Source organism: Patiria miniata, unplaced genomic scaffold (assembly GCF_015706575.1).
Source record: "Patiria miniata isolate m_02_andy unplaced genomic scaffold, ASM1570657v1 HiC_scaffold_30, whole genome shotgun sequence".
In the NCBI taxonomy this organism is placed as follows: domain Eukaryota; kingdom Metazoa; phylum Echinodermata; class Asteroidea; order Valvatida; family Asterinidae; genus Patiria; species Patiria miniata.
The window spans coordinates 8,524,466-8,551,263 of record NW_024037070.1 but is presented as its reverse complement, the minus strand read 5'-3'; the positions used below and the strand labels follow the sequence as shown (position 1 = coordinate 8,551,263).

The 26,798-nt window shown below is 41.2% G+C and overlaps 4 protein-coding genes across 4 annotated transcripts; all 4 read left to right on the top strand.

The window, feature by feature from the left end:
- The first annotated feature begins 79 nt into the window (after positions 1-79).
- LOC119739290 (CKLF-like MARVEL transmembrane domain-containing protein 4) lies at positions 80-25,658 on the top strand. Its single transcript, XM_038214168.1, has 4 exons — positions 80-257; positions 5,729-5,905; positions 6,617-6,715; positions 25,436-25,658. Exons 1-4 carry the CDS (start codon positions 147-149, stop codon positions 25,583-25,585), a joined length of 537 nt encoding a protein of 178 aa, XP_038070096.1. The 5' UTR covers positions 80-146; the 3' UTR covers positions 25,586-25,658.
- On the top strand, positions 13,922-22,813 carry LOC119739289 (adenosine receptor A2a-like). Its single transcript, XM_038214167.1, has 2 exons — positions 13,922-14,005; positions 19,060-22,813. Exon 2 carries the CDS (start codon positions 20,282-20,284, stop codon positions 21,281-21,283), a length of 1,002 nt encoding a protein of 333 aa, XP_038070095.1. The 5' UTR covers positions 13,922-14,005; positions 19,060-20,281; the 3' UTR covers positions 21,284-22,813.
- Positions 16,981-19,084, top strand: LOC119739287 (adrenocorticotropic hormone receptor-like). The gene has a single exon (XM_038214165.1). It carries the CDS (start codon positions 17,883-17,885, stop codon positions 19,056-19,058), a length of 1,176 nt encoding a protein of 391 aa, XP_038070093.1. The 5' UTR covers positions 16,981-17,882; the 3' UTR covers positions 19,059-19,084.
- LOC119739288 (trace amine-associated receptor 9-like) lies at positions 23,039-25,416 on the top strand. The gene has a single exon (XM_038214166.1). It carries the CDS (start codon positions 23,977-23,979, stop codon positions 25,150-25,152), a length of 1,176 nt encoding a protein of 391 aa, XP_038070094.1. The 5' UTR covers positions 23,039-23,976; the 3' UTR covers positions 25,153-25,416.
- Positions 25,659-26,798: the final 1,140 nt, after the last annotated feature.

Genomic DNA, 26,798 nt, shown 5'->3' with positions numbered 1-26,798 from the left:
TCGTGCGGTTGCGTAATACATAACGCATGTGCAGCGCTTGCAGCACGAACGCACTGATGATGATGTAATGCGCATGTTTACTACTTGCTTACATACAGCAGTACACATGTGACTCAGCGTTTGCGAGGCGTGAAAGTGAAGGGAAAATGGCGGATCGCAAGCAGATAGTTTTGCCCACAATTAGCTCGCTGACTAACGTCCCAACGGGACTGAAGTATCTGACACTGCCGGAGGGGATACTGGAGATCATCGAAGTGGTAAACTTGTCATTTGTTTTGGTTTAGAAGGAAAGTTATTTGGTCGGATGACCTGGCTTCGCTGCATCGGTTTCAGCCCCACTGCTACTGCTAGCGTCAGTGACCCGGATACAGCTTCGATTTTCCGGGCTACAGTTCGAGTGGGACTGGCCGGTTCATCAACAGCTTCGCGTGTGTGCTGTTTAAACTGCCCTGTAGGGGCATGGGGTTAGACATGTTCGGATGTAGCCTATTCTTTCCTTTGTGGATGCACCATCAATTGCTGGTTAATTCATAATACTACAGTAAGGGGTAAATATCATCACGGAAAAATGGTCCCTCAATAATTTATCCAAACTGCAAACAGAATATTGATCAGTGGGGCATACAGAAATTTAACAATAAATAAAACGTTTGAGGGCCTGAGGAACAGATGTGTTGATCCCAAAGTTGTCTTTGAAATATTCTGTTAGTGTTAGGTAATACATGGGACAGAATGTTGCAACCTGACGCTGCTTTTTTTCTTCATAATTCATCTCATAGAATAGAATTACATTGTACACTGTAACCTCTAAACCCCACCCCAAACTCCCAGTATAAAAGCCTATAAAACTAAAAAGGCATCCATTTTCAGTCATATGATGCTGTCAGTGTCAGCCACGCATTGCACTTTTAGGGTCAAAGGTACGGTAAAACAATGAGTTTCAATTACAAGCGTGACAGCCAGTTGTGATATATTTAACAGTTGTTGACTACAGGAATGTGGGGTATGACGTTTTTAACACCAGCATGACCAGAGGGGCACGGCGCATAGCACCTGAGTCAAGGCGAAGCCGAGGGTGCTATGTGCAAGGCCTTAGTGTGTGACTTACATTTCTATTGTCCAGACGCGTGGCCGTCCTAGACCAATGAAATTACAGTATCCAAGCATATGATTTAACAAACTTTTTTGTAATTGTGAATATGAAATCTTGAATCACAAATCAGTCAATTTGTTTGAGAAAAATCATTTTAATGTGAAGTATTATTTTTAAGTCAAAACAAATCACTTTATAGTTTTTCCTCAACAACTGTTGCCAGACTCGATATAATTTGATTAAGAGGTGGCGACAAATTTACCCTCATAACCACAGTAATTTTATGTTGCGTCTCTTAGTCATATAATAAGATCTCTGATGTAACTCACCTCAATGCTGTTGCAAAGCCAGAGTTTGCGGAAGATTATCAGAGCAAATATATAGATAAAAATAATTCGGAGAAAATCTGACATAATCCTCTGCCCTAGATTAGATAATGTGGCCCCAGTTTTTATTAATAATGCACAAATGTTTATTCAACAAGCAGAAGTTTGTACAACTTGACTTAACTTTGAATTGTGCCATCTTGCAAAGAATCAGCCCAATTGTTCCAGCCCAAAAAAGAAAAACATTGTGTCAGAATTAGATATTTCATCAGTACTGCTTTAGTATTTGCCATTTGTGCATGACAGTAAAAGGCAGGGGTGAGATTTGCCGAATTTTGCAAGATTTGTGGATTTTAGAAAAGTGTAAATGAGTGTTCTCATCACTTTTTTTTGTCAATGGCTTAGCATTGGGCAGTTTTTAGAAGTATCTTTTTAGGCAAATACATAAATGTTCCGTAGCAAGACCCAGAGTTGCTGAAGTGCTCATTTTTTTTTTATTTCCCCTAAATGTCACTTCTGGAATAGCCATATCCATAAAAAACATTGCCATTTTTGGATGGTCTAATTTTGTGTGACCGAGACCCAGAACTATTATCAATCTTACAGGAACTCATTGAAACAGTGGTATCACTTTACAGACCAGTCTCATTAAGACTAGCAGTTTCCTTCAGAGACTAATCAGCAAAAGATGACTCTGATGGCTTAGACAGTGCACGTGCGTGATTGCACTTTGCATTTATTGAAAGCAGAGAGTGTCCAGGAGGCTGTGATGGGAAATTGGTCTGTCGAACATAAATGAGCTGCATCAAAATAGGAAGAGGGGCTTATCTAGTGTTTCAAACAATCTTGCCTGAAATGCCACTTGTTCTATTTTGTAGTCTTATTTTAGATAAAATATGAAGTTTGATGGTTTGTTCCTTCATTGGGAAAAAGTCCTTTAAGAATCCAGTTTTATTGGGTTTGCCTAAATTGTTGTCCTAAGGACTCCTGACAAATTTACTTCATTAGAAATGGCGGATGAAACTGGAAAAGAATTTCAGTTAAAAATCACGGACCAGCCTTAACTTGTTTACTGTGTAAAACTCTCTCAGAGCAAACAAAACTGCACAAATTAAAGGGAATATACATCATTTGCTTTTGCTGTAATTTTCAGAAATGGATGGAATTGGGGGGTTGGAAATATAAAGCAAATATAGTTACACTGACTTTTTGGAGGTTTTGGGTTCGAAAATGCTATAAAAACCAAGAAAAACGATCATTTTCCTGTAGTCTGGTTCCCTGACTCCATATAAGAAGAAACAGAGCAGTTTACATACATTGGGGAATTGTAAGGTCAGGGAACCAGTCTAGCTGGCTCGTACCCGTTCATAGGTTTGTAATCGATTGCAAACAAGTGCAATGGTCAATTGGGGCCAGTATTTGAAAAAAAGCCAGTTGTTTCCAACGCTGATCGGCCGATCAGCGTTGGAAATTGATATAAAAATACAACTTTTCTTGAAAATGACAGTATACCAGGTGCCATAATTTTACAGGATGCTTTAGACTGTCATTTACCAACATCCTATTAAGGTATTTCGCAAAAACTTGGTAGTTTTACTTTTCGATGTTTGCAAATGTTGTATATTCCCTTTAAACTAACTCTCTTGATAACATAATTCAGGAAAAGAAAATCACCTTTCCTTAGAATTCCATGACAAACAAGAAAAAAAAAACACTCAATAAGTATGTAAACGTTAGCACAGATATGCACAAACCCTAAAGTCTTAAAATGTTGGGATTATTATTATTATTTTTTTGTTTTGAGTCTCCAGCTAAAGCGACAGTGGAATGTGCAAGCAGTGGTGACCTTGGACACCCTCTCAAAAGAGTTTGTGAAAATTGGGTGGGGGGAACCTATTCACTATTTTGCCAAAGGGAGCAACATGTCAATATGTAGAGTCAAAATCACAAGTGGTGCCATTCCATTCAATGTAAATCTGGTCGCCTGTTGACCTTATGAATGGGTAGTCGGAAGGCGAGCATATTTTGCTGTCTGCTTGTTGAGATCACGTTTATAGCTCCATGTTGAGATGAACACAGGCCATATGTTGAGTTGAAGTGAATTTATTGTTATATACTCTACCGTATGTTTGTGGATCTTCAACATTGACAGAAAAATCACGGAAAGCAATTTATCTTTTTAATTGCATGTCAAATAAAAATATGGGTTTACATGTGTATGCATTGTGCACGTGTGCACCAGGTTTAGGAGAAAATTATCGATTGGTATTGTAACGAAATTGGCCTGAGTGCTTGTAGCTTTCGCGCGTCATAGCGCTGAGGCGTGCCATACTTGCTGAGCATGCGCAGTGGGCTGCTTAGGTGACCTTGAGCTGTTTGCGCGCGCTGTGCCTCGTGTGTGTACGTGGCGGGAGTTGCTGTGGAGCTAGCGGACTGAAGAGACGTGTGACGGCGGAGCTCTAAGAGAGTTGTTGTAGGGCGCTAGGCTTGTGTGCGTCAGCGTTGCTGTTGGTGTGTAGTGGGAGCTGGTAGCAGCGAGGCGGAGCGGTATAGCGACCGACCGCCGGATCCCAGAGCAGCGTGAGAGAGGCTGATCGGAGTGTCCGAGACAGCGGGACTGTCGGAGCCGTGTCAGAGAGTCCGTGGCGGCGGCGGTTTGCCGAATCTAGTTGCAGCAGCTCATAGCGCGGGGTATGTCAAGCTGACGTATTTGATAAAGTTAGTGACGAGCACAGTTCAGGACCGATATTGTTGAACCTCCCCACAAGTTATCACATTCAGTAATAATTTCTATTAAGTGCCTTCAGTAATAAACCTCTCTATCAGTAATTCTAAGGCTCAGTAGGAAACTCGATTATATCCCTTTAGGATACAGGAAACCCTTAAGGAACCTCAAGGCAATACCTTAAGGAACAGCAATCCCTTAAGGAATCTGCTACTTAACTGAAGTGATAAGGCGTCTTAGTTATAATAAAGGGAAAACCCCGCGGCTCTTGAGTGATCTCTCTTTGTCAGATTATTGGGTTCCTGCGCTGCTCTGCCTGGTATTTATCTCCGCTCCATAGGGTCCCCGGGAAAAAGTGTTGCGCGCGGCGATATATGGTTGCCAAACGACCTCCCCCACAGTGCTGTAGGGCTGCCGCTCGCCTGTGCAGTACCGAGTCAAACTTGACCCGGACGGGATTCGCCACAGTATATTATTCATACGTGTACTAAAGTGGCATTATGTAAATACAAATTATTTTTGAGTTACCTTGAAAATATTTTTCAGTTTCATTCAAAATGAATGTTATTAGTTAGTTTGTCTGTGCATAATTAAAAAAAATACTGGTTGAAATACATGCAGTGTAAATTGGCAATTATATTTAACCTTGCATTGTAATTGTCTTAATTGGTGAAAAATAGCCTAATGATTGGAAAAAAGATTAAGACTCTATTAGTATCCATGAGACAATAGCAGATGCTCATATCTGATGATTCTTTGCCCCAAAATTTGTTCGATTTAAAAAAAAAAAACCATGATAACAAAAAATGGAAGGCCATGCATACTGGTATCAAATATCCATAGGCATTGGTACTACAAAGTTTTTTTTTTAATCCTCCCAGATCTGTGCAGGAATGCAGTAACACATTTTGTTGTATTTGAAAATTTCTTTATTAAAAAAAACAATGAAAATTGTTGTCCCTTCTTCATTACTGCAAAATCCTCCCAAATCTTCCAATTTTGAAAGATCTTGGATGAACTTGGGGAGCTAGTCTGGCCGTGTCAAAATCGCTTGGCTACCTCATACTTCAAAAATTCTTTTAAAAAAACCCCTCATAACTCTCACAGGTGTTCAGGCTGCACAGGAAAATTGTTGTTTGAAATGTTTTTTAGAACTCTGATGAATTGAAAAAAATGTTGCCCTAAACTTTCGCCGCAGAAAAATATATTGTTTTTTAATTTAATTTTTGTTGGGGGGGGGGGGAGGACTATTTTGACCTTGGGGGCACCATTTCCACCCCTATTCCACGGCTCTCTCTCTAATATAGAATAACTGGAATGTATAACAATTATTCATGAGCTCGGCAGACGGATTTTGGCCTATTTACTTGGTTGCACCCCTGCAAGCCTCTGAAGCCCGGTTCATACTCTGCGCAAAGTGAAAGTGAACGCGAAACATATTTCAACTCGGGCAAATTTTGTTGCGAATGTTTCATGATGTCAAATTCGCTTCGCATGAAGTATGAACTGGGCTTGACTCTGTCTACAAATGGAGATAGGCTTTGATAAATCACAGTCTGTCCTGCTTTTCTCATTCCTTTCCAGGCATGCTTGATGATTGCCTTCGTCTGTGTGACTGCCGCTCCCAATAAATCCCCCGATGAGTCTTCCTATTGGCACTACCAGGCAGCAACTATGGGCTTCGGTCTGGTGACTGTACTCATCATGATTGGATACATGACGGGAGTGGTGCACAAGATCAAAATACCATGGAGTGTCCTGGTGAGTCGTGCTGCAGAGGCATCGTTCATCCTCTGTTATTATATAACTCACATATATCTCCTTGTCATTTGATTGGTGGAACTCACATCACGTGACATTCGGTATTGCTCCCACTTACGCCGGGGCTCAAAAAGTCCCATTCGCCCATGGGGAATGGGAAATACTATTCAACAGTTAGGATCATTCTTGTTCCATGACGCGATATTTGTGTGCAAATGCATGCTGGTGTGTGGGTTCAGCGTTGCGCTAAATAGTGCGTTTTGTTCCAAAGAGCCAGCGCTACAGAGTTGGGTTCAAACATTTTCGTGAAATGGTGGTTTGGAAGAGAGAAATACATTTTCCACCAATTTTATATTGAAAAAAAGTTCAAATATATCAAATGACAAGGATCTATATGTCAGTTATATAAAACAAATATTGAGTGGCTTTATATTGTGAAATGGGAGGAATATTATCGTTCGGTAAACTCTGGACTTTTCCAGTTCGCTCAACTTCATCTCATGAAATGGAAAAGTCCAGATTTTACCTTGCGATAATATTCCTCCCATTTCACGCTGAGCCACTCAATATTTGTATACTAGTGACCTGCATTTAAGTTTTTGATTTGACTTGTTATTGACTTATGATCGTCTTGTTCGAGATTGTCTTTGTCCTGTTCAGTACAACCTCTCAATGCAAATTTCTATCTCTGTACTTGTTTACTCTCTTCAGGAGATTGTATACTGCGCTGCAGCTGGTCTTCTTATACTCACCACCGGTGCTCACATTGCAGCCAACACATTTGGGAACGCTGCCCTCATTGTAGCTACTGTAAGTGGATAGGGTCACCAGGGGTCAACTCGTTAATTGGGGGGGGGGGGGCACTCAATATTATTTGACAATGGAGGCAGTTTTCAAAACAATTCACATGATTGTATGACCTCAATTCCTCAATCCTGCAAAATCCTCTGTTATTTCTTGAATGTGATCCTTGGAAGGGTGACCACTGCCTCGATCCTGCAAAATCCTCCGGCGATCAGTGTCAATATGTTGAGGCAGAGCCAGTGACATCCTGGAGCAGTGCGGAGGATTTCAATTATAATCTAGGCTTAATTTTTGCACGGCTAAACCAAAGACCTTGACACAGTGCATCCTCCAAAATCAGCCACATATTTTTGCCATATGCCTCAATCCTACAAACTCCTACATTTCGCAGGATTTGGGAGGATTTTGGAAGGTTGGGGTTAATAAATTTTGGTGGTGTAAGTCTGTCAATCAGGCTTGACCTAATTCCAGTTATTAGTATGACAAATGTGCACGGTAGATGGTCAAATTTCTATCTGCCAATTAATTCCACAAGTGGTTAGTAGATTGGAAGATGACGTCTTGTACAACAGAAAGCTTAATTGTAATTGTCACTAATGGCAGCCTGTAATTGAGTTGTAGAAAAAATTGAAAAGGATACTGGGTTAATGTTTACACCGACCTTCAGCGTAGGTAATCGGTTTTTCAAACTGTCGATTTATTGATGGGTTGAGGAGAAATTTTAATTGGCAATTTCTCCAGCCAGCATGCACGGACAAAAGCCTGTATTTACATGGTTAGACTTTGTTTTCAGGATTCCAAATAATAGTGATTATTGCTGTCACTCATACAGAGGGCAGCTAAACAGCTTACTTTGTCCGTGGCAACACGTCACGTCAGTATCCATGGCAACGGGTCCAGCATCAAAATTTTGAGCAGAGGTCCACCAGGTTGTGTGCTTGGTTTTTGCTGTTCTTACTGAATCAGTCCACTGAAGCAGTTTATCTGGCTGTTAGTGTTGTTTCATGGGGCCCTGTTGGTGACTGAGACCGGGACTGCTTTGGTGTGTTTTGAGCTACGTCAGACTTGAAAGTCACATTTGCGTATTGCGGAGTAAGCAAGTTGTGCTGTTGTTCTGGATGTGAAGAATTAGTGTTGTCGGAAAGGAGTGTAATAAAAAATCTTGGTTTGTTGCTGCGTGCCCGGTAGTATTTACAGACAGTACGGACCCATCTTTCAGTGGGCATTGGTTGATGTTTGAGACTTTTTGCTTGGACACTTGCTTCTGTTCATTTGCTCTTATTCATTACGTGATCTTTCTGTGGATATTGGCAGATATTCTCTCATTGTAGACTCCATTGGGAAAATTAAAAATGAAGCTGCTTGGAAATATTTCACGCGGATCGTTATCATTTGGAAATGGACAGATGCGTAACTTTTCTGAAGAAAGTCCCCATTTTTTAACGATTGGCTCGGACAATTTGGAAATGAACAACGGCCTAACTTCTCCGATGAAGGCGCCCAGTCTTGGAAGGATAAGAAGTTAGCTTTTTTGAATGGACAAGGCCGTAACTTTTCAGTATGTGAAAACTGGCAGGATGGCAATGGTTCCTGGTTGGGGCAAGGGTCTACTCGCCCATTACCCATTGATCCTGAAACTCTGACTGCCATTAAGTATGCCTTGATACTGCCTTTATCAATTCTCCTAGTAGCCATTGATCTGTACATTATTTTGGCCATTTGTCGCAACCGCAACCTGCGCAGCATCTCTAACTATTTCCTGGCTAACTTGCTCGCCAGTGAACTCATATTCATACTTGTGATTTTCTTTAACAATCACCTGCTTTTATCGCGAGCAGGTTGCGATCAATGTGATGATATATACCTGTACGTCTTTGTTGTGACCAGCATGCATCTGCTCTACTTTCTGTGTGGAATCTGCGTTGCTGTCGACAAGTACATTAAGATCACTCGTCCTCTGAGGTACACACTGATGGTAACCAAAAGAATTTGCGTCACATTTGTCATCGTTGTGTGGGTCCTAGCATTTGCTGGTGGTGGTCTGGCATTGGTACTGTTTCAAAATCTAGTGGGATGCAGTAACCCTAAGGATCTACGGATTGACCTTCAGAAGACAATTCTTATTCTCTCTGATGGAGTTGTCTTGCCGATGCTGATGATCATCATGGGTCTAAATATGAAGATAATCTGTATCGCCAGGCATCAAGCGCGAGCGATAGCCAACATGGCTCCACAGCACCATGCCAATTCCGACAACCGTAACGACACCAGCGACCAGCAACAACAAGCTGTCCGCAAGAGTACCCGATACTTCAAGGCTTTCCTCTGGTCCTTTGTTCTGGTTTGGGTGCCCCCAATCCTAATCGAAAACATCTCCTACATCTTGCCATTCTCCAGAGGGAACCTGTCTTGGTTCATTGGGATTAGATGTGGCATGAACGTCCTGGGGTTGTGTCAGATGCTCTATGGTACGGTCGTTCTTACCTTGAAGCAAGAACAATTCAGAGAGTTGTGGAGAGGCCACTGGCAAACAATCAAGCAGAAACTCCACATCTAAGGTGTCATTCTCATCTATGCTAACAAGGTAAAGCAACTTGAGTTAAATGTATAAAGGGGTCTTCCATCAACTCTGTGCTGTTATTCCATTTAGGGTAGATTTTTCTCACAGAAAATCGCTTGATGTTGACTCACTAAACAACAAAAAAAGGCTAACAAAATAAAATCTGTTGGTTTGGCAATAAGTGTTTTATCGGCAACTCACAAAAACTTTAATACCTTGCATTCTAAAATGTTCTCATACTTTTCACTGTTGAAAGAATCATTTTACTGCCCTTAGTAGTATTCTGTGCAACAAGACCCTTCTTAATATATTTCAGTGGCGTGAGTCTGTTATTACTGTTCTCAATCACAATTGACCTAATTCTGGTTCATGACAAACATGCATGGTACCGCGCCGGTACAAATACATGTAGATGCTCGAATTTCAAATTGTCAATTTCGCAAGCGGTAAGTAGATTGGAAGATGACGTCTTATACAACAAAAGGCTTAATTGTAATTGTCATTAATGGCAGCCTGTAATTAAGTTGTCAAAAAATTGAAAGGGATATGTGGTTAATGTTTGCACCGACCTTCAGTGTAGGTAATCGGTTTTTCAAACTGTCGACGGATAGATGGGTTGAAGAGAAATTTTATTGGCAATTTCTCCAGCCAGCATGCATCGACAAAAAACCCTGTATTTACGGCAACTTAACTGCTTACTTTGTCTGTGGCAACACGTCAATAATGAACTGAGAGGCTTAATTTATCCATGGCAACGGGTCCAGCATCAATGGTTGGCCTGTTTTCTCAAGCCAGAGCGGTGGTGCGGTGATTTTAGGTCGGTTAGTTGCTGTTCTTACCCAATCAGTCCAGTGCTGTGATACATCGGGCAGTTTTTGCTGTTCACTGAGGGCCAGCCGAGCGTTCTCTTTGCATCTTTCACACTGACTGACCGTCACTTGTGACTTAAACAGGGACTGCCTAGTTGTGTTTTGAGCTACGTCAGACTTGAACATCATATTTGTGTATTGCTGAGTTAGCAAATTGTGCTGCCATTCTGGATGTAGAGAGAGAAGTTTTAGCCAAAAGGAGTGTTTAAACAAACTGTTTGTAGTGCGCATCCTGCAGCACTTGCACACAGTACGGACTCATATTTCAGTGGGCTTTGGCTGATGTTTGATGCTTTTACATTGGATACTTGCTGCATCTTGTTAGCTGTTGATAATTACGTGATCTTTCTGTGAAGTGTTTTGTGTAACAATTGGGGAATTTGAAAATGGAGCTGCACCATAACTTTTCAGAATGTGGCAATAGTTCCTCATCGGAGCAAGGGGCTTCTCCCCAATTCAGTCTTCAAATCCTGACTATCATTAAGTATGCCTTGATACTGCCTTTATCAATTCTCCTAGTAGCCATTGATCTGTACATTATCTTGGCCATTTGTCGCAACCGCAACCTGCGCAGTGTCTCCAACTATTTCCTGGCTAACTTGCTCGCCAGTGAACTCATATACATACTTGTGATTTTCTTTAACAATCACCTGCTTTTATCGCAAGCAGGTTGCGATCAATGTGATGATATATACCTGTTTGTCTTTGTTGTGACCAGCATACACCTGCTTTACTTTCTGTGTGGTATCTGCTTTGCCGTCGACAAGTACATCAAGATCACTCGTCCTCTGAGGTACACACAGCTGATAACCAATAGGATTTGCATCACATTTGTCGGCGTTGCGTGGGTCCTAGCATTTGCTGCTGGTGGTCTGGCATTAGTACTGTTTCAAAATTTAGTGGGATGCAAAAACCTTGAGGGTATACGCTTTCAGCTTCAGGAGGCAAATCTTATTCTCTCCGATGGAGTTGTCTTCCCAATGCTGATGATCATCATGGGTCTAAACATGAAGATAATCTGTATCGCCAGGCATCAAGCACGAGCGATAGCCATCATGGCTCCACAGCACCATGCCAATTCCGACAACCGTAACGACACCAGCGACCAGCAACAACAAGCTGTCCGCAAGAGTACCCGATACTTCAAGGCTTTCCTCTGGTCCTTTGTTCTGGTTTGGGTGCCCCCAATCCTAATCGAAAACATTTCCTACATTTTGCCGTACTCCAAAGGTAATCTGCTTTGGTTCATTGGAATCAGAAATGCCATGAATGTCCTGGGGTTGTGTCAGATGCTCTATGGAACAGTCGTTCTTACCTTGAAGCAAGAACAATTCAGAGAGTTGTGGAGAGGCCACTGGCAAACAATCAAGCAGAAACTCCACATCTAAGGTATCATTCTCATCTATGTTAACAAGGTAAAACAACTTGAGTTAAATGTATAAAGGGGTCTTCCATCAAGTCTGTGCTGTTATTCCATTTAGGGTGGATTTTTCTCACAGAAAATCCCTTGAAGTTGACTCACTAAACAACAAACAAAGGCTAACAAAATAAAATCTGTTGGTTTGGCAATAAGTGTTTTATCAGCAACTCACAAAAGCTTTAATACATTTACCTTGCATTCTAAAACGTTCTCATACTTTGCACTGTTGGAAGAATCATTTTACTGCCCTTAGTTGTATTCTGTGCAACAAAACCCTTCTTAATATATTTCAGTGGTGTGAGTCTGTTATTACTGTTCTCAATCACGATTGACCTAATTCTGGTTCATGACAAACATGCATGGTACCGCGCCGGTACAAATAGATGGTCAAATTTCAGACTGTCAATTTCGCAAGCGGTAAGTAGATTGGAAGATGATGTCTTGTACAACAGAAAGCTTAATTGTAATTGTCATTAATGGCAGCCTGTAATTAAGTTGTCAAAAAATTGAAAGGGATATGTGGTTAATGTTTGCACCGACCTTCAGCGTAGGTAATCGGTTTTTCAAACTGTCGACTGATAGATGGGTTGAAGAGAAATTTTATTGGCAATTTCTGTCAATTTCGCAAGCGGTAAGTAGATTAGAAGATGATGTCTTGTACAACAGAAAGCTTAATTGTAATTGTCATTAATGGCAGCCTGTAATTAAGTTGTCAAAAAATTGAAAGGGATATGTGGTTAATGTTTGCACCGACCTTCAGCGTAGGTAATCGGTTTTTCAAACTGTCGACGGATAGATGGGTTTAAGAGAAATTTTATTGGCAATTTCTCCAGCCAGCATGCATCGACAAAAAAAACCTGTATTTACGGCAACTGAACTGCTTACTTTGTCTGTGGCAACACGTCAATAATGAACTGAGCTGTAGGCTTAATTTATCCATGGCAACGGGTCCAGCATCAATGGTTGGCCTGTTTTCTCAAGTCAGAGCGGTGGTACGGTGATTTTAGGTCAGGTATTTGCTGTTCTTACCCAATCAATCCAGTGCAGTGATACATCGGGCAGCTTTGCTGTTCACAGAGGGCCAGCCGAGCGTTCTCTTTGCATCTTTCTCACTGACTGGCTGTCACTTGTGACTTAAACAGGGACTGCCTAGTTGTGTTTTGAGCTACGTCAGACTTGAACGTCATATTTGTGTATTGCTGAGTTAGCAAATTGTGCTGCCATTCTGGATGTAGAGAGAGAAGTTTTAGCCAAAAGGAGTGTTTAAATAATCTGTTTGTAGTGCGCATCCTGCAGCACTTGCACACAGTACGGACTCATATTTCAGTGGGCATTGGCTGATGTTTGATGCTTTTACATTGGATAGTTGCTGCAGCTTGTTTGCTGTTGATAATTAAGTGATCTTTCTGGGAATTGTTTTGTGTAACCGTTGGGGAAATTGAAAATGGAGCTGCACCATAACTTTTCAGAAGGTGGTAATAACTCCTCATCGGAGCAAGGGACTTCTCCCCAATTCAGTCTTCAAATCCTGACTATCATTAAGTATGCCTTGATACTGCCATTATCAATTCTCCTAGTAGCCATTGATCTGTACATTATCTTCGGCATTTGTCGCAACCGCAACCTGCGCAGCGTCTCTAACTATTTCCTGGCTAACTTGCTCGCCAGTGAACTCATATATATACTTGTGATTTTCTTTGACAATCACGTGCTTTTATCGCCAGACGGTTGCCTAAATTGTGGGAATACGCATGTGTATGTCTTTTTTGTGACCAGCATGCACCTGCTTTACTTTCTGTGTGGTGTCTACGTTGCCGTCGACACGTACATTAAGATCACTCGTCCTCTGAGGTACACACAGCTGATAACCAAAAGGATTTGCATCACATTTGTCGGCGTTGCGTGGGTCCTACCATTTGCTGCTGGTGGTCTGGCATTAGTACTGTTTCGAAATTTAGTGGGATGCAAAAACCCTAAGGATCTACGGATTGACCTTCAGAAGGCAATTCTTATTCTCTCTGATGGAGTTCTCTTGCCGATGCTGATGATCATCATGGGTCTAAACATGAATATAATCTGTATCGCCAGGCATCAAGCGCGAGCCATAGCCAACATGGCTCCACAGCACCATGCCAATTTGGACAACCATAACGACACCAGCGACCAGCAACAACAAGCTGTCCGCAAGAGTACCCGATACTTCAAGGCTTTCCTCTGGTCCTTTGTTCTGGTCTGGGTGCCCCCAATCCTAATTGAAAACATCTCCTACATCCTGCCGCTCTCCAGAGGTAACCTGCTTTGGTACGTTGGAATCAGAAATGCCATGAACGTCCTGGGGTTGTGTCAGATGCTCTATGGTACGGTCGTTCTTACCTTGAAGCAAGAACAATTCAGAGAGTTGTGGAGAGGCCACTGGCAAACAATCAAGCAGAAACTCCACATCTAAGGTGTGCTAACCAGTGTTGTAGTAGAGACCGGATAGTCCGAGACCGAGACCAAGACCGAGACCTGAAGTTGTGAGACCGAGACCGAGACCAGTCCCTTCAAGGCGGACCGAGACCGAGACCGAAATGGTCCGAGACCGAGACCGAGACCGAGACCGAGACCGCGGATAATAAATAACAATAATCTAAACAAACAACAAGACACTTATTACAGCTGAACAGTCTGTCCTTGAGATGTTGATGTTCATGGGGATGTGAAGGAAGTGATTGAAAGTTAGGAATCACTTGTACTTGCTTAATTGTGTCATGCGAGTGCTCTTCGTGTTTGCTTCATGCCATAAATTACAACATGGCAACAGAATTTGTTATTGTCACAATCAATTAAAGAAAATTGGAAACAACCTAATTTAAAGAAGGGGAAGACCTTATTTGATGAACTCCATATATTTTTGCCACTTTTAAAAAAATATTTTTAACTACTATAAAGTGTAAATCTGATGAAGAAACTCTAACTTAGGAGTACGACAATTTGTACTAGTTTTTGCAAAACTTGAACATGTTGAAACTTGACAAAAGTAAAAAGTTAAAGGTGGATGTGTCATCTGTTATAGGAACTCGGACCCTAAACTCCACAGCCACCCCTTGGTTTTAGCAATGACCACTTACAGATATTTAAATGCAACTTTAATTTTACATTGGACCTCCTTGTAAAGCTGATTCGAAAAAAATTTGGAGCAAGAAAATATTGATTTATTTTTTAAAATTTCAGTCATGGAATATAGATTTGTACATGTAGACCAACAAATTGAGAGATGGTAGCCAGATATGGATTGGTCTGCCCCCCCCCATCCCTCTTTGTGATTTTCCTTCCAACCCTGCATGTTTGTGTGTCCCCTACATGTTTGTTTCTTGTTCCTCTGTCATTTACCTCTGAAGAAGGCCTGGCTAAGGCTGAAATGTAATGCCACTTTATTTTTGTTTAATGTCAATAACGTTACATCTACTATAGAAGATTGATGAACCATATTTGCCTGATCTATCTTCTGTTAATCTGCCCGTCGTCATCATCGTCATTAGCCTATTTGAGAATATGGCCGACACAATAGAAGGGCACTGTCACTAACTGAATGTGGTGGGTGAGATGCACTTTTAGGATTCATGGCTCAGTGCGCACGCCTCTCTGTGTTTTGTACCGTGCGATCGTATCGCTTGCATCAGCTACTTTGCCGGGCACTTTACTTGAATATTTAAGTGATTTACAAGTACGACATATTGCCAATATATTAATAGTTTATTGTGAAGGCCGTAAACAGCATATATAGCGATTAATGGAACACAATTCTTCTCGACTCATGCAAATGCAATTGACATTTAGGAAGGAGACGAGGCAGGCAATTAGACTCTATTTTTGTGTGACTATGGCAGTAGCTCAATTTGTGTTTATCACAGAAGAAAAGATGAATACATGGCGAGTCAAAAAGAAAGTGACCGTATGATAAAAAAAAAGGCATGCTCCATTTCGTAAAAAGTATAATTGGGATAAAGAACATGTTATTGAGTAGTAACTGTGAACATTTCACGTAATTTGCACACTCTATTCCCAAGTCGTGTCTATTTTAATAAAGAGATCACAAAATTCAGCTGTCCACCACTAATACCAATTTAACGGTCTACGAATTGATGAATATCCATTAATAAATATAATGGAAAAAAAACGTTTTCCCGCCTCCACGAATAAAGGAAAAATTGAAAAGGAAAATAGAAAAAATATCACCAATATTTCTAGGGAAAAAGAGTTGAATTGTTCCCCATATTCATAACACAAAATCTGACGGTAATATTAGTCTTGATTCATTAGCATCACACTGCAGTCACATTTGCCCTAAACTGATTCTTTACTTAACCCTAAAAGGGCCGGGGGCGGAATCCGCCCCCCCCCCTCACTTTTTGGCTTGTCTTGACTCGAGACCAGCCAAAATATCAAGACCAAAGGGGACCGAGACCGAGACCAAGACCGAGACCGGCAAAAAGTGGTCTCGAGACCGAGACCAAGACCGGTCTCAAACCTACAACACTGCTCACAATACAACTAGATATTTGCGTTTGTTTAGTTACAAACGCAGGGTGATTAGGCAGGCAGCTAGGCCTATTTCATTGTACATTGGAGTTCAGTTGTGAATATTTTTGTTAGAACAGAAAAGGGAAAGTTCAGCCTTTCCAGTAGAACCATTTGTTTAATTTGAAGGGGAGAAATGCATCATTTGGGGTGTGATAAATTTCACTATACATTCACTATACATCTTTGGAATAGACTATGGTTGATGTTCACACCAGGTTTCATCCTTTTCCCTTGACCCGTTGCGAAGAAATTAGTATATTTTTAATTTTTATTTGAGGCTTCTGTTTCCCTTAATATACACCTTACTTTGACCTGGTTACCCGGAAAGGAAAAGTCAGCCTTTGCAAATCAAAAATGTTCATCAATGAACAAAGACGGTAATTTTGTGCACTAAAAGTGTAAGTAATTTGATACCTGATGACATCATCATGACGTCAGAGAATATGCGCACCTCGGGACCAAGGTTGATGTTTGTTCACAAGTTCATACCATGTACCGTCAAGTCACAGAAATTTATTGTCCAGAAAAAAAAGAAGGATAGAAAGAAAGAAAGAAAAATTTGACGATTCCAAAACCGTGATTTGGTCGTACTCGATCACCCAAAAAACGCCATTGGCAAAAAATATGAACCTTTTTTCTGCATTTAACACAAAAAGACACAATACAACATTTTGCATTTCACCTGTGTAAACAAGTTGCCAAAATGATCCATTAAAATCCATAATTTTAGCCCAAAAAATATACACTTAAATATATTTCATCTCACTGGCACATCACTCAAATGACAATGTTTGTTGCCAAACCAAAAAAAAAAAATTCTTGGCCTGTGTTTTTTTTTTTGAGTTTACATGTATTCACATAATTTATGTGAGAAAAATCATCTTTTATGCTTTGACTGCATAAAATAACAGCACAGAAATGACAGAAAACCTCCGTTAAATTCTTGAGTTCCCGTGGAATTCTACATACAGTACTTCTACCATGTAATTGTCACTAATGGCAACCACTTATTGAGCTGTTGAAAATCTGAGGATATCGGTTTCATGTTTGGACTGACCTTAAGCATGAATAGTCGCTTTGTCAAACTTTATTTTAATAAAAGCATGTCCTGATGGGTTGAGCAGAAATTTTATTGACAATTTCCCAAAAAAGCATGCCCTGTAATTGCCAATTTTGGATTTTAATAAAGTTGTCTCTATTGATCTACCTTGTCAAAAAAATAATTGCAACGCATCCATTGACGGCAAGACTCACTTTTTCCATGGCAACGGGTCCAGAATCAATCAAGCGAGATCATTTGGAGCAGTGGTGCGGCAATTGATGTGTCTTGTGAATCAGTCCAGTGACGCAATATGTCTGGCTGTTCCCAGAACGACAGCCTAGCGTTCTCTTTGCATCTTTCTCACTGACTGACTGTCACTTGTGACTTAGACCGGGACTGCCTAGTTGTGTTTTGAGCTACTTCAGACTTGAAAGTCACATTTGTGTATTTCCGAGTAAGCAAACTGTGCTGCTATTCTGGATGTGGAGACGGTAGTGTTGGCGAAAGAAGTTTTAAACAAACTATTTGTTTCTGCTGCATGCCCGGCAGCACTTGTAGACGGACCCATCTTTCAGTGGGCATTGGCTGATGTTTGAGGCTTTGGCTAATAGCTTGTTTGCTATTATTTATTACGTGATCTTTCTGTGAAGTGTTTTGCACTCAAATATTCTCACATCGTAGACTCATACTGTATAGTCTGACCGTTGGGAGAATTGAAAATGAAGCTGCTCCGAAATATTTCACGCGGACCCTTATCACCTGGGAATGGACAATGGCGTAACTTTTCTGAAGAAAATCCCCACTTTTCTAACGATTGGGTTTCACCATTTGGAAATGGACAACAACACCAACGCCCCCCGTTTTGGAATGAACGAGGGGGTAACTTTTCAGAATTTGGGAACTGGCGGGATGGCAATGGTTCCCAGTTGGAGCAAGGGTCTTGTCGCCAATTTGATAATCTCCACGATCTTGAAATCTTCACTGCCATTAAGTATGCCCTGCTGCTGCCGTTATCAATTCTCCTAGCAGCCATTGATCTGTACATCATCTTTGCCATTTGTCGCAACCGCAACCTGCGCAGTATCTCCAACTATTTCCTGGCTAACTTGCTCGCCAGTGAACTCGTCTACAAACTGCTGATGTGCTTTAACAATGAACTGCTGGTATCACCAGATGGTTGCGTACAGTGTGAGAATTCATACCTGTATGTCTTTGCCCTAACCAGCATGCATCTGATCTACTTTCTCAGCGGCATTTGCGTTGCCGTCGACAAGTACATTAAGATCACTCGTCCTCTGAGGTATGCAGCGATGGTCACCAGAAGGGTTTGCATTGTCGTCGTCACCATTGCATGGGTCTCGGCATTGGCCGGTGGTGGCTTAGCATCACTACTGTTTCAATATTTAGTGGGATGCACAACGCCTAGGGCTCTGCAAAGTCACCTTCAGACGACAATGCTTTTTCTCTCTGATGGCATTGTCTTGCCGATGGTGATGATCATCATGTGTCTAAACATAAAGATAATCTGTATCGCCAGGCATCAAGCGCGAGCGATAGCCAACATGGCTCCACAGCACCATGCCAATTCCGACAACCGTAACGACACCAGCGACCAGCAACAACAAGCTGTCCGCAAGAGTACCCGATACTTCAAGGCTTTCCTCTGGTCCTTCGTTCTGGTCTGGGTTCCATCCGTCATGGTTACAAACATCTGCTACATCCTGCCATTCTCCAGAGGGAACCTGTCTTGGTTCATTGGAATCAGAAATGCAATGAACGTCCTAGGGTTGTGTCAGATGCTCTATGGAACAGTCGTTCTTACCTTGAAGCAAGAACAATTCAGAGAGTTGTGGAGAGGCCACTGGCAAACAATCAAGCAGAAACTCCACATCTAAGGTATCATTCTCATCTATGCTAACAAGGTAAAGCAACTTGAGTTAAATGTATAAAGGGGTCTCCATCAACTCTGTGCTGTTATTCCATTTAAGGTGAATTTTTTCTCACCAAAGATACCTTGAAGTTGACTCACCAAACTAGGCAATAAGTATTTTATCGGTAACTTACAAAAACTTTAATACCTTGCATTCTAAAATGTTCTCATACTTTGCACTGTTAGAAGAATCATTTCACTGCCCTTAGTTGTATTCTGTGCAACAAGACCCTTCTTAATATATTTCAGTGGTGTGAGTCTGTTATTACTGTTCTCAATCACGATTGACCTAATTCTGGTTCATGACAAACATGCATGGTACCGCGCCGGTACAAATAGATGGTCAAATTTCAGACTGTCAATTTCGCAAGCGGTAAGTAGATTGGAAGATGACGTCTTGTACAACAGAAAGCTTAGTTGTAATTGTCATTAATGGCAGCCTGTAGTTAAGTTGTCAAAAAATTGAAAGGGATATGTGGTTAATGTTTGCACCGACCTTCAGCGTAGGTAATCGGTTTTTCAAACTGTCGACGGATAGATGGGTTGAAGAGAAATTTTATTGGCAATTTCTCCAGCCAGCATGCATCGACAAAAAAACCTGTATTTACGGCAACTTAACTGCTTACTTTGTCTGTGGCAACACGTCAATAATGAACTGAGAGGCTTAATTTATCCATGGCAACGGGTCCAGCATCAATGGTTGGCCTGTTTTCTCAAGCCAGAGCGGTGGTGCGGTGATTTTAGGTCGGGTAGTTGCTGTTCTTACCCAATCAGTCCAGTGCAGTGATACATCGGGCAGTTTTTGCTGTTCACAGAGGGCCAGCCGAGCGTTCTCTTTGCATCTTTCTCACTGACTGACTGTCACTTGTGAATTAAACAGGGACTGCCTAGTTGTGTTTTCAGCTACGTCAGACTTGAACGTCATATTGTGTATTAGCTGAGTTAGCAAACTGTGCTGCCATTCTGGATGTAGAAAGAGAAGTGTTGGCCAAAAGGAGTGTTTAAACAATCTGTTTGTACCGGTAGTGCGCATCTTGCTGCACTTGCACACAGTACGGACTCATATTTCAGTGGGCATTGGCTGATGTTTGATGCTTTTACATTGGATACTTGCTGCAGCTTGTTTGCTGTTATTAATAAAGTGATCTTTCTGGGAAGTGTTTTGTGTAACCGTTGGGGAAATTGAAAATGGAGCTGCTCCATAACTTTTCAGAGCGTGGCAATAGTTCCTCGTCGGAGCAAGGGGCTTCTCCCCAATCCAGTCTTGAAATCCTGAATATCATTAAGTATGCCTTGATACTGCCATTATCAATTCTCCTAGTAGCCATTGATCTGTACATCATCTTCGGCATTTGTCGCAACCGCAACCTGCGCAGCATCTCTAACTATTTCCTGGATAACTTGCTCGCCAGTGAACTCATATACATACTTGTGATTTTCTTTGACAATCTCCTGCTTTTATCGCCAGCAGGTTGCAATAATTGTGAGAATACGCACCTGTATGTCTTTGTTGTGACCAGCATGCACCTGCTTTACTTTCTGTGTGGTATCTGCTTTGCCGTCGACAAGTACATCAAAATCACTCGTCCTCTGAGGTACACACAGCTGATAACCAATAGGATTTGCATCACATTTGTCGGCGTTGCGTGGGTCCTACCATTTGCTGCTGGTGGTCTGGCATTAGTACTGTTTCGAAATTTAGTGAGATGCAAAAACCCTAAGGATCTACGGATTGAACTTCAGCAGGCAATTCTTATTCTCTCTGATGGAGTTGTCTTGCCGATGCTGATGATCATCATGGGTCTAAACATGAAGATAATCTGTATCGTCAGGCATCAAACGCGAGCGATAGCCAACATGGCTCCACAGCACCATGCCGATTCCGACAACCATAACGACATCAGCGACCAGCAACAACAAGCTGTCTGCAAGAGTACCCGATACTTCAAGGCTTTCCTCTGGTCCTTTGTTCTGGTTTGGGTGCCCCCAATCCTAATCGAAAACATCTCTTACATCCTGCCGCACTCCAGAGGTAATCTGCTTTGGTATGTTGGAATCAGAAATGCCATGAACGTCCTGGGGTTGTGTCAGATGCTCTATGGTACGGTCGTTCTTACCTTGAAGCAAGAACAATTCAGAGAGTTGTGGAGAGGCCACTGGCAAATAATCAAGCAGAAACTCCACATCTAAGGTATCATTCTCATCTATGCTAACAAGGTAAAACAATTTGAGTTATGTTTAAAGGGGTCTTCCATCAACTCTGTGCTGTCATTCTATTTTGAAGTTGACTCACTATTTACCAAAAACAGGTAAGAAAATAAAAGTCTGTTGGTTTGGCAATAAGTGGTTTTTGGGGGGTAACTCGCATTTAAAAAACGGCAAAAATGGCAACAATTTTAATACCTTGCATTTTCAAATTGTCTGATACTGTGCACTGTTAGAAGAATCTTTTCACTGCCCTTACATCATCAGGGTGTAAGCCATGTGCTACCATAACAACTATTGGACAATCAAGTCTCTAGAGGGATATATTTCGGTAACTCTCATTACGGTAACTCTCATTATGGTAACTCTCATTACGGTAACTCTCATTACGGTAACTCTCATTACGGTAACTCTCATTACGGTAACTCTCATTACGGTAACTCTCATTACGGTAACTCTCATTACGGTAACTCTCATTACGGTAACTCTCATTACGGTAACCCTCATTACGGTAACTCTCATTACGGTAACTCCCATTACGGTAACCCTCATTACGGTAACTCTCATTACGGTAACTCTCATTACGGTAACTCTCATTACGGTATCTCCCATTAGGGTAACTGTCATTACGGTAACTCTCATTACGGTAACTCCCATTACAGTAACTCTCATTATGGTAACTCCCATTACGGTAACTCTCATTACGGTACGGTAACTCTCATTAAGGTAACTCCCATTACGGTAACTCCCCTTACGGTAACTCTCCTTACGGTAACTCTCATTATGGTAACTCTCAATACGGTATCTCCCATTACAGTTACTCACAATACAGTTTGTCAGCCCATCTTTGGTACAAGTTGAAACATATAAGAAACTTACAAACAACTAGATATTTGTGTTTGTTTAGTTACAAACGCAGGGTGATTTGGCAGGCAGCTAGGCCTATTTCATTGTACATTGGAGTTCAGTTGTGAATATTTTTGTAAGAGCAGAAAAGGGAAAATTCAGGCTTTCCAGTAGAACCATTTGTTTAATTTGAAGGGGAGAAATGCATCATTTGGGGTGTGATAAATTTCACTATACATTCACTATACATCTTCGGAATAGACTATGGTTGATGTTCACACCAGGTTTCATCCTTTTCCCTTGACCCGTTGCGAAGAAATTAGTATATTTTTAATTTTTATTTGAGGCTTCTGTTTCCCTTAATATACACCTAACTTTGACCTGGTTACCCGGAAAGGAAAAGTCAGCCTTTGCAAATCAAAAATGTTCATCAATGAACGAAGACGGTAAGTTTGTGCACTAAAAGTGTAAGTAATTTGATACCTGATGACGTCATCATGACGTCAGAGAATATGCGCACCTCGGGACCAAGGTTGATGTTTGTTCACAAGTTCATACCATGTACTGTTCAGTCACAGACATTTATTGTCCAGAAAAAAAAGGATAGAAAGAAAGAAAGAAAAATTTGACAATCCAAAACGGTGATTTGGTCGTACCCATTACCCAAAAAACGCCATTGGCAAAAAATATGAACCTTTCTTCTGTATTTAACACAAAAAGACACACTACAACCTTTTGCATTTTACCTGTGTAAACAAATGATCCACTAAGATCCATAATTTTAGCCAAAAAATATACAGTTAAATATATTTCATCTCACTGGCACATCACTCAAATGATAATGTTTGTTGCCAAACCCAAAAAAAATTTCTTGGCCTGTCTTGGCCTTTTTTGTAGTTTATTCACATAATTTATGTGAGAAAAATCATCCTTTATGCTTTGACTGCATAGAATAACAGCACAGAAATGACAGAAAACCTCCTTTAAATGTGACGTGAGTTCCCGTGGAATTCTACATACAGTACTTCTACCATGTAATTGTCACTAATGGCAACCTATTATTGAGTTGTTGAAAATTTGAGGATATTGGTTTCATGTTTGGACTGACCTTAAGCATGAATAGTCGCTTTGTCAAACTTTATTTTAATAAAAGCATGCCCTGATGGGTTGAGCAGAAATTTTATTGACAATTTCCCAAAACAGCATGCCTTGTAATTGCCAGTTTTGGATTCTTATTAAGTTGTATCTATCTAGATCGATCTTGTCAAAATAATAAATGCAGCGCGTCCATTGACTGCAAGTCTCACTTTTTCCATGGCAACGGGTCCAGAATCAATGGTTGGTCTGTTTTCTCAAGCCAGAACATTTGGAGCAGTGGTGCGGCAGTTGATGTGTCTGTTGTGAATCAGTCCAGTGAAGCAATATGTCTGGCTGTTCCCAGAACGACAGCCTAGCGTTCTCTTTGCATCTTTCTCACTGACTGACTGTCACTTGTGACTTCGACAGGGACTGCCTAGTTGTGTTTTGAGCTACTTCAGACTTGAAAGTCACATTTGTGTATTTCCGAGTAAGCAAACTGTGCTGCTATTCTGGATGTGGAGACGGTAGTGTTGGCGAAAGAAGTTTTAAACAAGCTGTTTGTTTCTGCTGCATGCCCGGCAGCACTTGTAGACGGACCCATCTTTCAGTGGGCATTGGCTGATGTTTGAGGCTTTGGCTAATAGCTTGTTTGCTATTATTTATTACGTGATCTTTCTGTGAAGTGTTTTGCACTCAAATATTCTCACATCGTAGACTCGTACTGCATAGGCTGACCGCTGGGAGAATTGAAAATGAAGCTGCTCCGAAATATTTCACGCGGACCCTTATCACCTGGGAATGGACAATGGCGTAACTTTTCTGAAGAAAATCCCCACTTTTCTAACGAGTGGGTTCCACCATTTGGAAATGGACAACAACACCAACGCCCCCCGTTTTGGAATGAACGAGGGGGTAACTTTTCAGAATTTGGGAACTGGCGGGATGGCAATGGTTCCCGGTTGGAGCAAGGGTCTTGTCGCCAATTTGATAATCTCCACGATCTTGAAATCTTCACTGCCATTAAGTATGCCCTGCTGCTGCCGTTATCAATTCTCCTAGCAGCCATTGATCTGTACATCATCTTTGCCATTTGTCGCAACCGCAACCTGCGCAGTATCTCCAACTATTTCCTGGCTAACCTTCTTGCTAGTGAACTCGTCTACAAACTTCTGATGTGCTTTAACAATGAACTGCGGGTATCACCAGATGGTTGCGTACAGTGTGAGAATTCATACCTGTATGTCTTTGCCCTAACCAGCATGCACTTGATCTACTTTCTCAGCGGCATTTGCGTTGCCGTCGACAAGTACATTAAGATCACTCGTCCTCTGAGGTATGCAGCGATGGTCACCAGAAGGGTTTGCATTGTCGTTGTCACCATTGCATGGGTCTCGGCATTGGCCGGTGGTGGCTTAGCATCACTACTGTTTCAATATTTAGTGGGATGCACAACGCCTAGGGCTCTGCAAAGTCACCTTCGGACGACAATGCTTTTTCTCTCTGATGGCGTTGTCTTGCCGTTGGTGATGATCATCATGGGTCTAAATATGAAGATAATCTGTATTGCCAGGCATCAAGCGCGAGCGATAGCCAACATGGCTCCACAGCACCATGGCAATTCCGACAACCGTAACGACGACAGCGACCAGCAACAACAAGCTGTCCGCAAGAGTACCCGATACTTCAAGGCTTTCCTCTGGTCCTTTGTTCTGGTCTGGGTTCCGTCCGTCATGGTCGCAAACATCTCCTACATCTTGCCAATCGCCAGAGAGAACCTGTCTTGGTCAATTGGAATCAGATATGGCATGAACGTCCTGGGGTTGTGTCAGATGCTCTATGGAACGGCCGTTCTTACCATGAAGCAAGAACAATTCAGAGAGTTGTGGAGAGGCCACTGGCAAACAATCAAGCAGAAACTCCACATCTAAGGTATCATTCTCATCTATGCTAACAAATAAAAACAAAGTATGGACCAAGTCTGCATCCGTCAATCACACTGCTTCCAATACATGCTTTGTTGTAGGACTTTAGGCCCAAGTCCATCATACTCCATGAATATCTAGTCAAACCAGGCCTGCAGGACTATGTCCCCCAAAATCCACCAACTTCGAGGTGGGGGAATGGATTTTGATGGAGTGGGGAGGTTAGCATTAAAAAGTGAAGAGGGTATTTTTCTAATGACGGTGTTTTGTTGTTTTTTTGTCTTCCTAGGTCTTTGGCTTCATCGCAGCTCTTGCGTACATCATTCAGATCTTCTTTGCTATCCGTGCGTGGAAGAGGAGCATCATTGCTGATACGTTGAGGATGGTAGAGGCCGAGAGAGCTCAGCATACAGGCGCAACGACCGATAACAGCGTCTAGGACACTCACAGGTTGGCCAGAATCAAGCATCAAAAACCAGAATTGTAGCTTAGCCCATCACAAGTCAAATCACGAGTTAAGTCACTGGTAATAGTAGATGAAAAGTGACAAAAGAATGCGAGTGTCTTGTTACAGTTGAATTATTTGTGATTGACTTGTGATTGCATTGTGATGGGACTTGTGATGAACATGTGATGGACATGTGATGAACATGTGATGGACTTGTGATGGACATGTGATGGACTTGTGATGGACATGTGATGGACATGTGATGGACATGTGATGGACATGTGATTGACTCGTGATTGACTCGTGATTGACTTGTGATTGACTCGTGATTGCCTCGTGATTGACTCTTGAGAACTTGACTACAACTAAAAAAAAATTAGATCTGCATGTATTGGTTGTATTTGTTCAACAATACGTCAGACCCGAAGAGTCTACATATTGTGTATATAAAAACCAAGAAGTGCTTTCAGTATTTTTATGTATGCTATAAATATAAAATAGATGATATATAAGAAATTTATATAACCATATAAGAGTTTTACTTGGATTGCTAGTTTCATTTTGGCTTTTGCTAATATTTGTAATTTTTGAAAACACAAAGTGGTTCTGGATTAAGAAAGTAGTTGTGCACAAAGTTTTTTGTGTGAAATTCATATAACTGAATAAAATTATATTAGTAAATGAAAGATTAAGTTTGGCTTTAACTCGCATTTTCGTAATTTAAAAAGAAAATGAAATTGATTAGTACAATGTAGGTGTTCGTGTGTATAACAAATTTGTATGAAATTCATTTAATGAATGAACATTACTATGAATTGTTTAAGTAAGGATAACATTTTGTCTAAATAGCATTTTCGATTTTATTAATTTCTTCAAAATACCATTGGAATCAGTTTTGTGGATGTGCTCAAAAATGTGATATACATGTATATTGTTAATTTTTCAAAACTAGGTTTTTAATTTTCATATGATTTCGATGGATAGTTATTGCAAGAAACATAAACGATTTTTTGTCAGAGATTAAAAAGCTTTTGGCTTGATTTGAGACAGGACTTGCAATGTGACTTTCGATTGACGTATGAGACCTGGGCCCAATATCATGGCTCTGCTCATCGTTAGCGAACAATCCCTGCTTACTGTAGTAGAAAATTACATGCTTATGGTTAGCATATCTCATGGGTAAGCTAGGAATTTTGGCTTATGT

Excerpts from the sequence above, each read along its gene's own strand:
- LOC119739287 (XM_038214165.1), top strand. The coding sequence starts at position 17,883 with ATGAAGCTGCTCCGAAATATTTCACGCGGACCCTTATCACCTGGGAAT.
- LOC119739289 (XM_038214167.1), top strand. The coding sequence starts at position 20,282 with ATGGAGCTGCTCCATAACTTTTCAGAGCGTGGCAATAGTTCCTCGTCG.
- LOC119739288 (XM_038214166.1), top strand. The coding sequence starts at position 23,977 with ATGAAGCTGCTCCGAAATATTTCACGCGGACCCTTATCACCTGGGAAT.
- LOC119739290 (XM_038214168.1), top strand. The coding sequence starts at position 147 with ATGGCGGATCGCAAGCAGATAGTTTTGCCCACAATTAGCTCGCTGACT. Across the intron at positions 258-5,728 it reads TACTGGAGATCATCGAAGTG|GCATGCTTGATGATTGCCTT; the intron begins GTAAACTTGTCA and ends ATTCCTTTCCAG. Across the intron at positions 5,906-6,616 it reads AAATACCATGGAGTGTCCTG|GAGATTGTATACTGCGCTGC; the intron begins GTGAGTCGTGCT and ends TACTCTCTTCAG.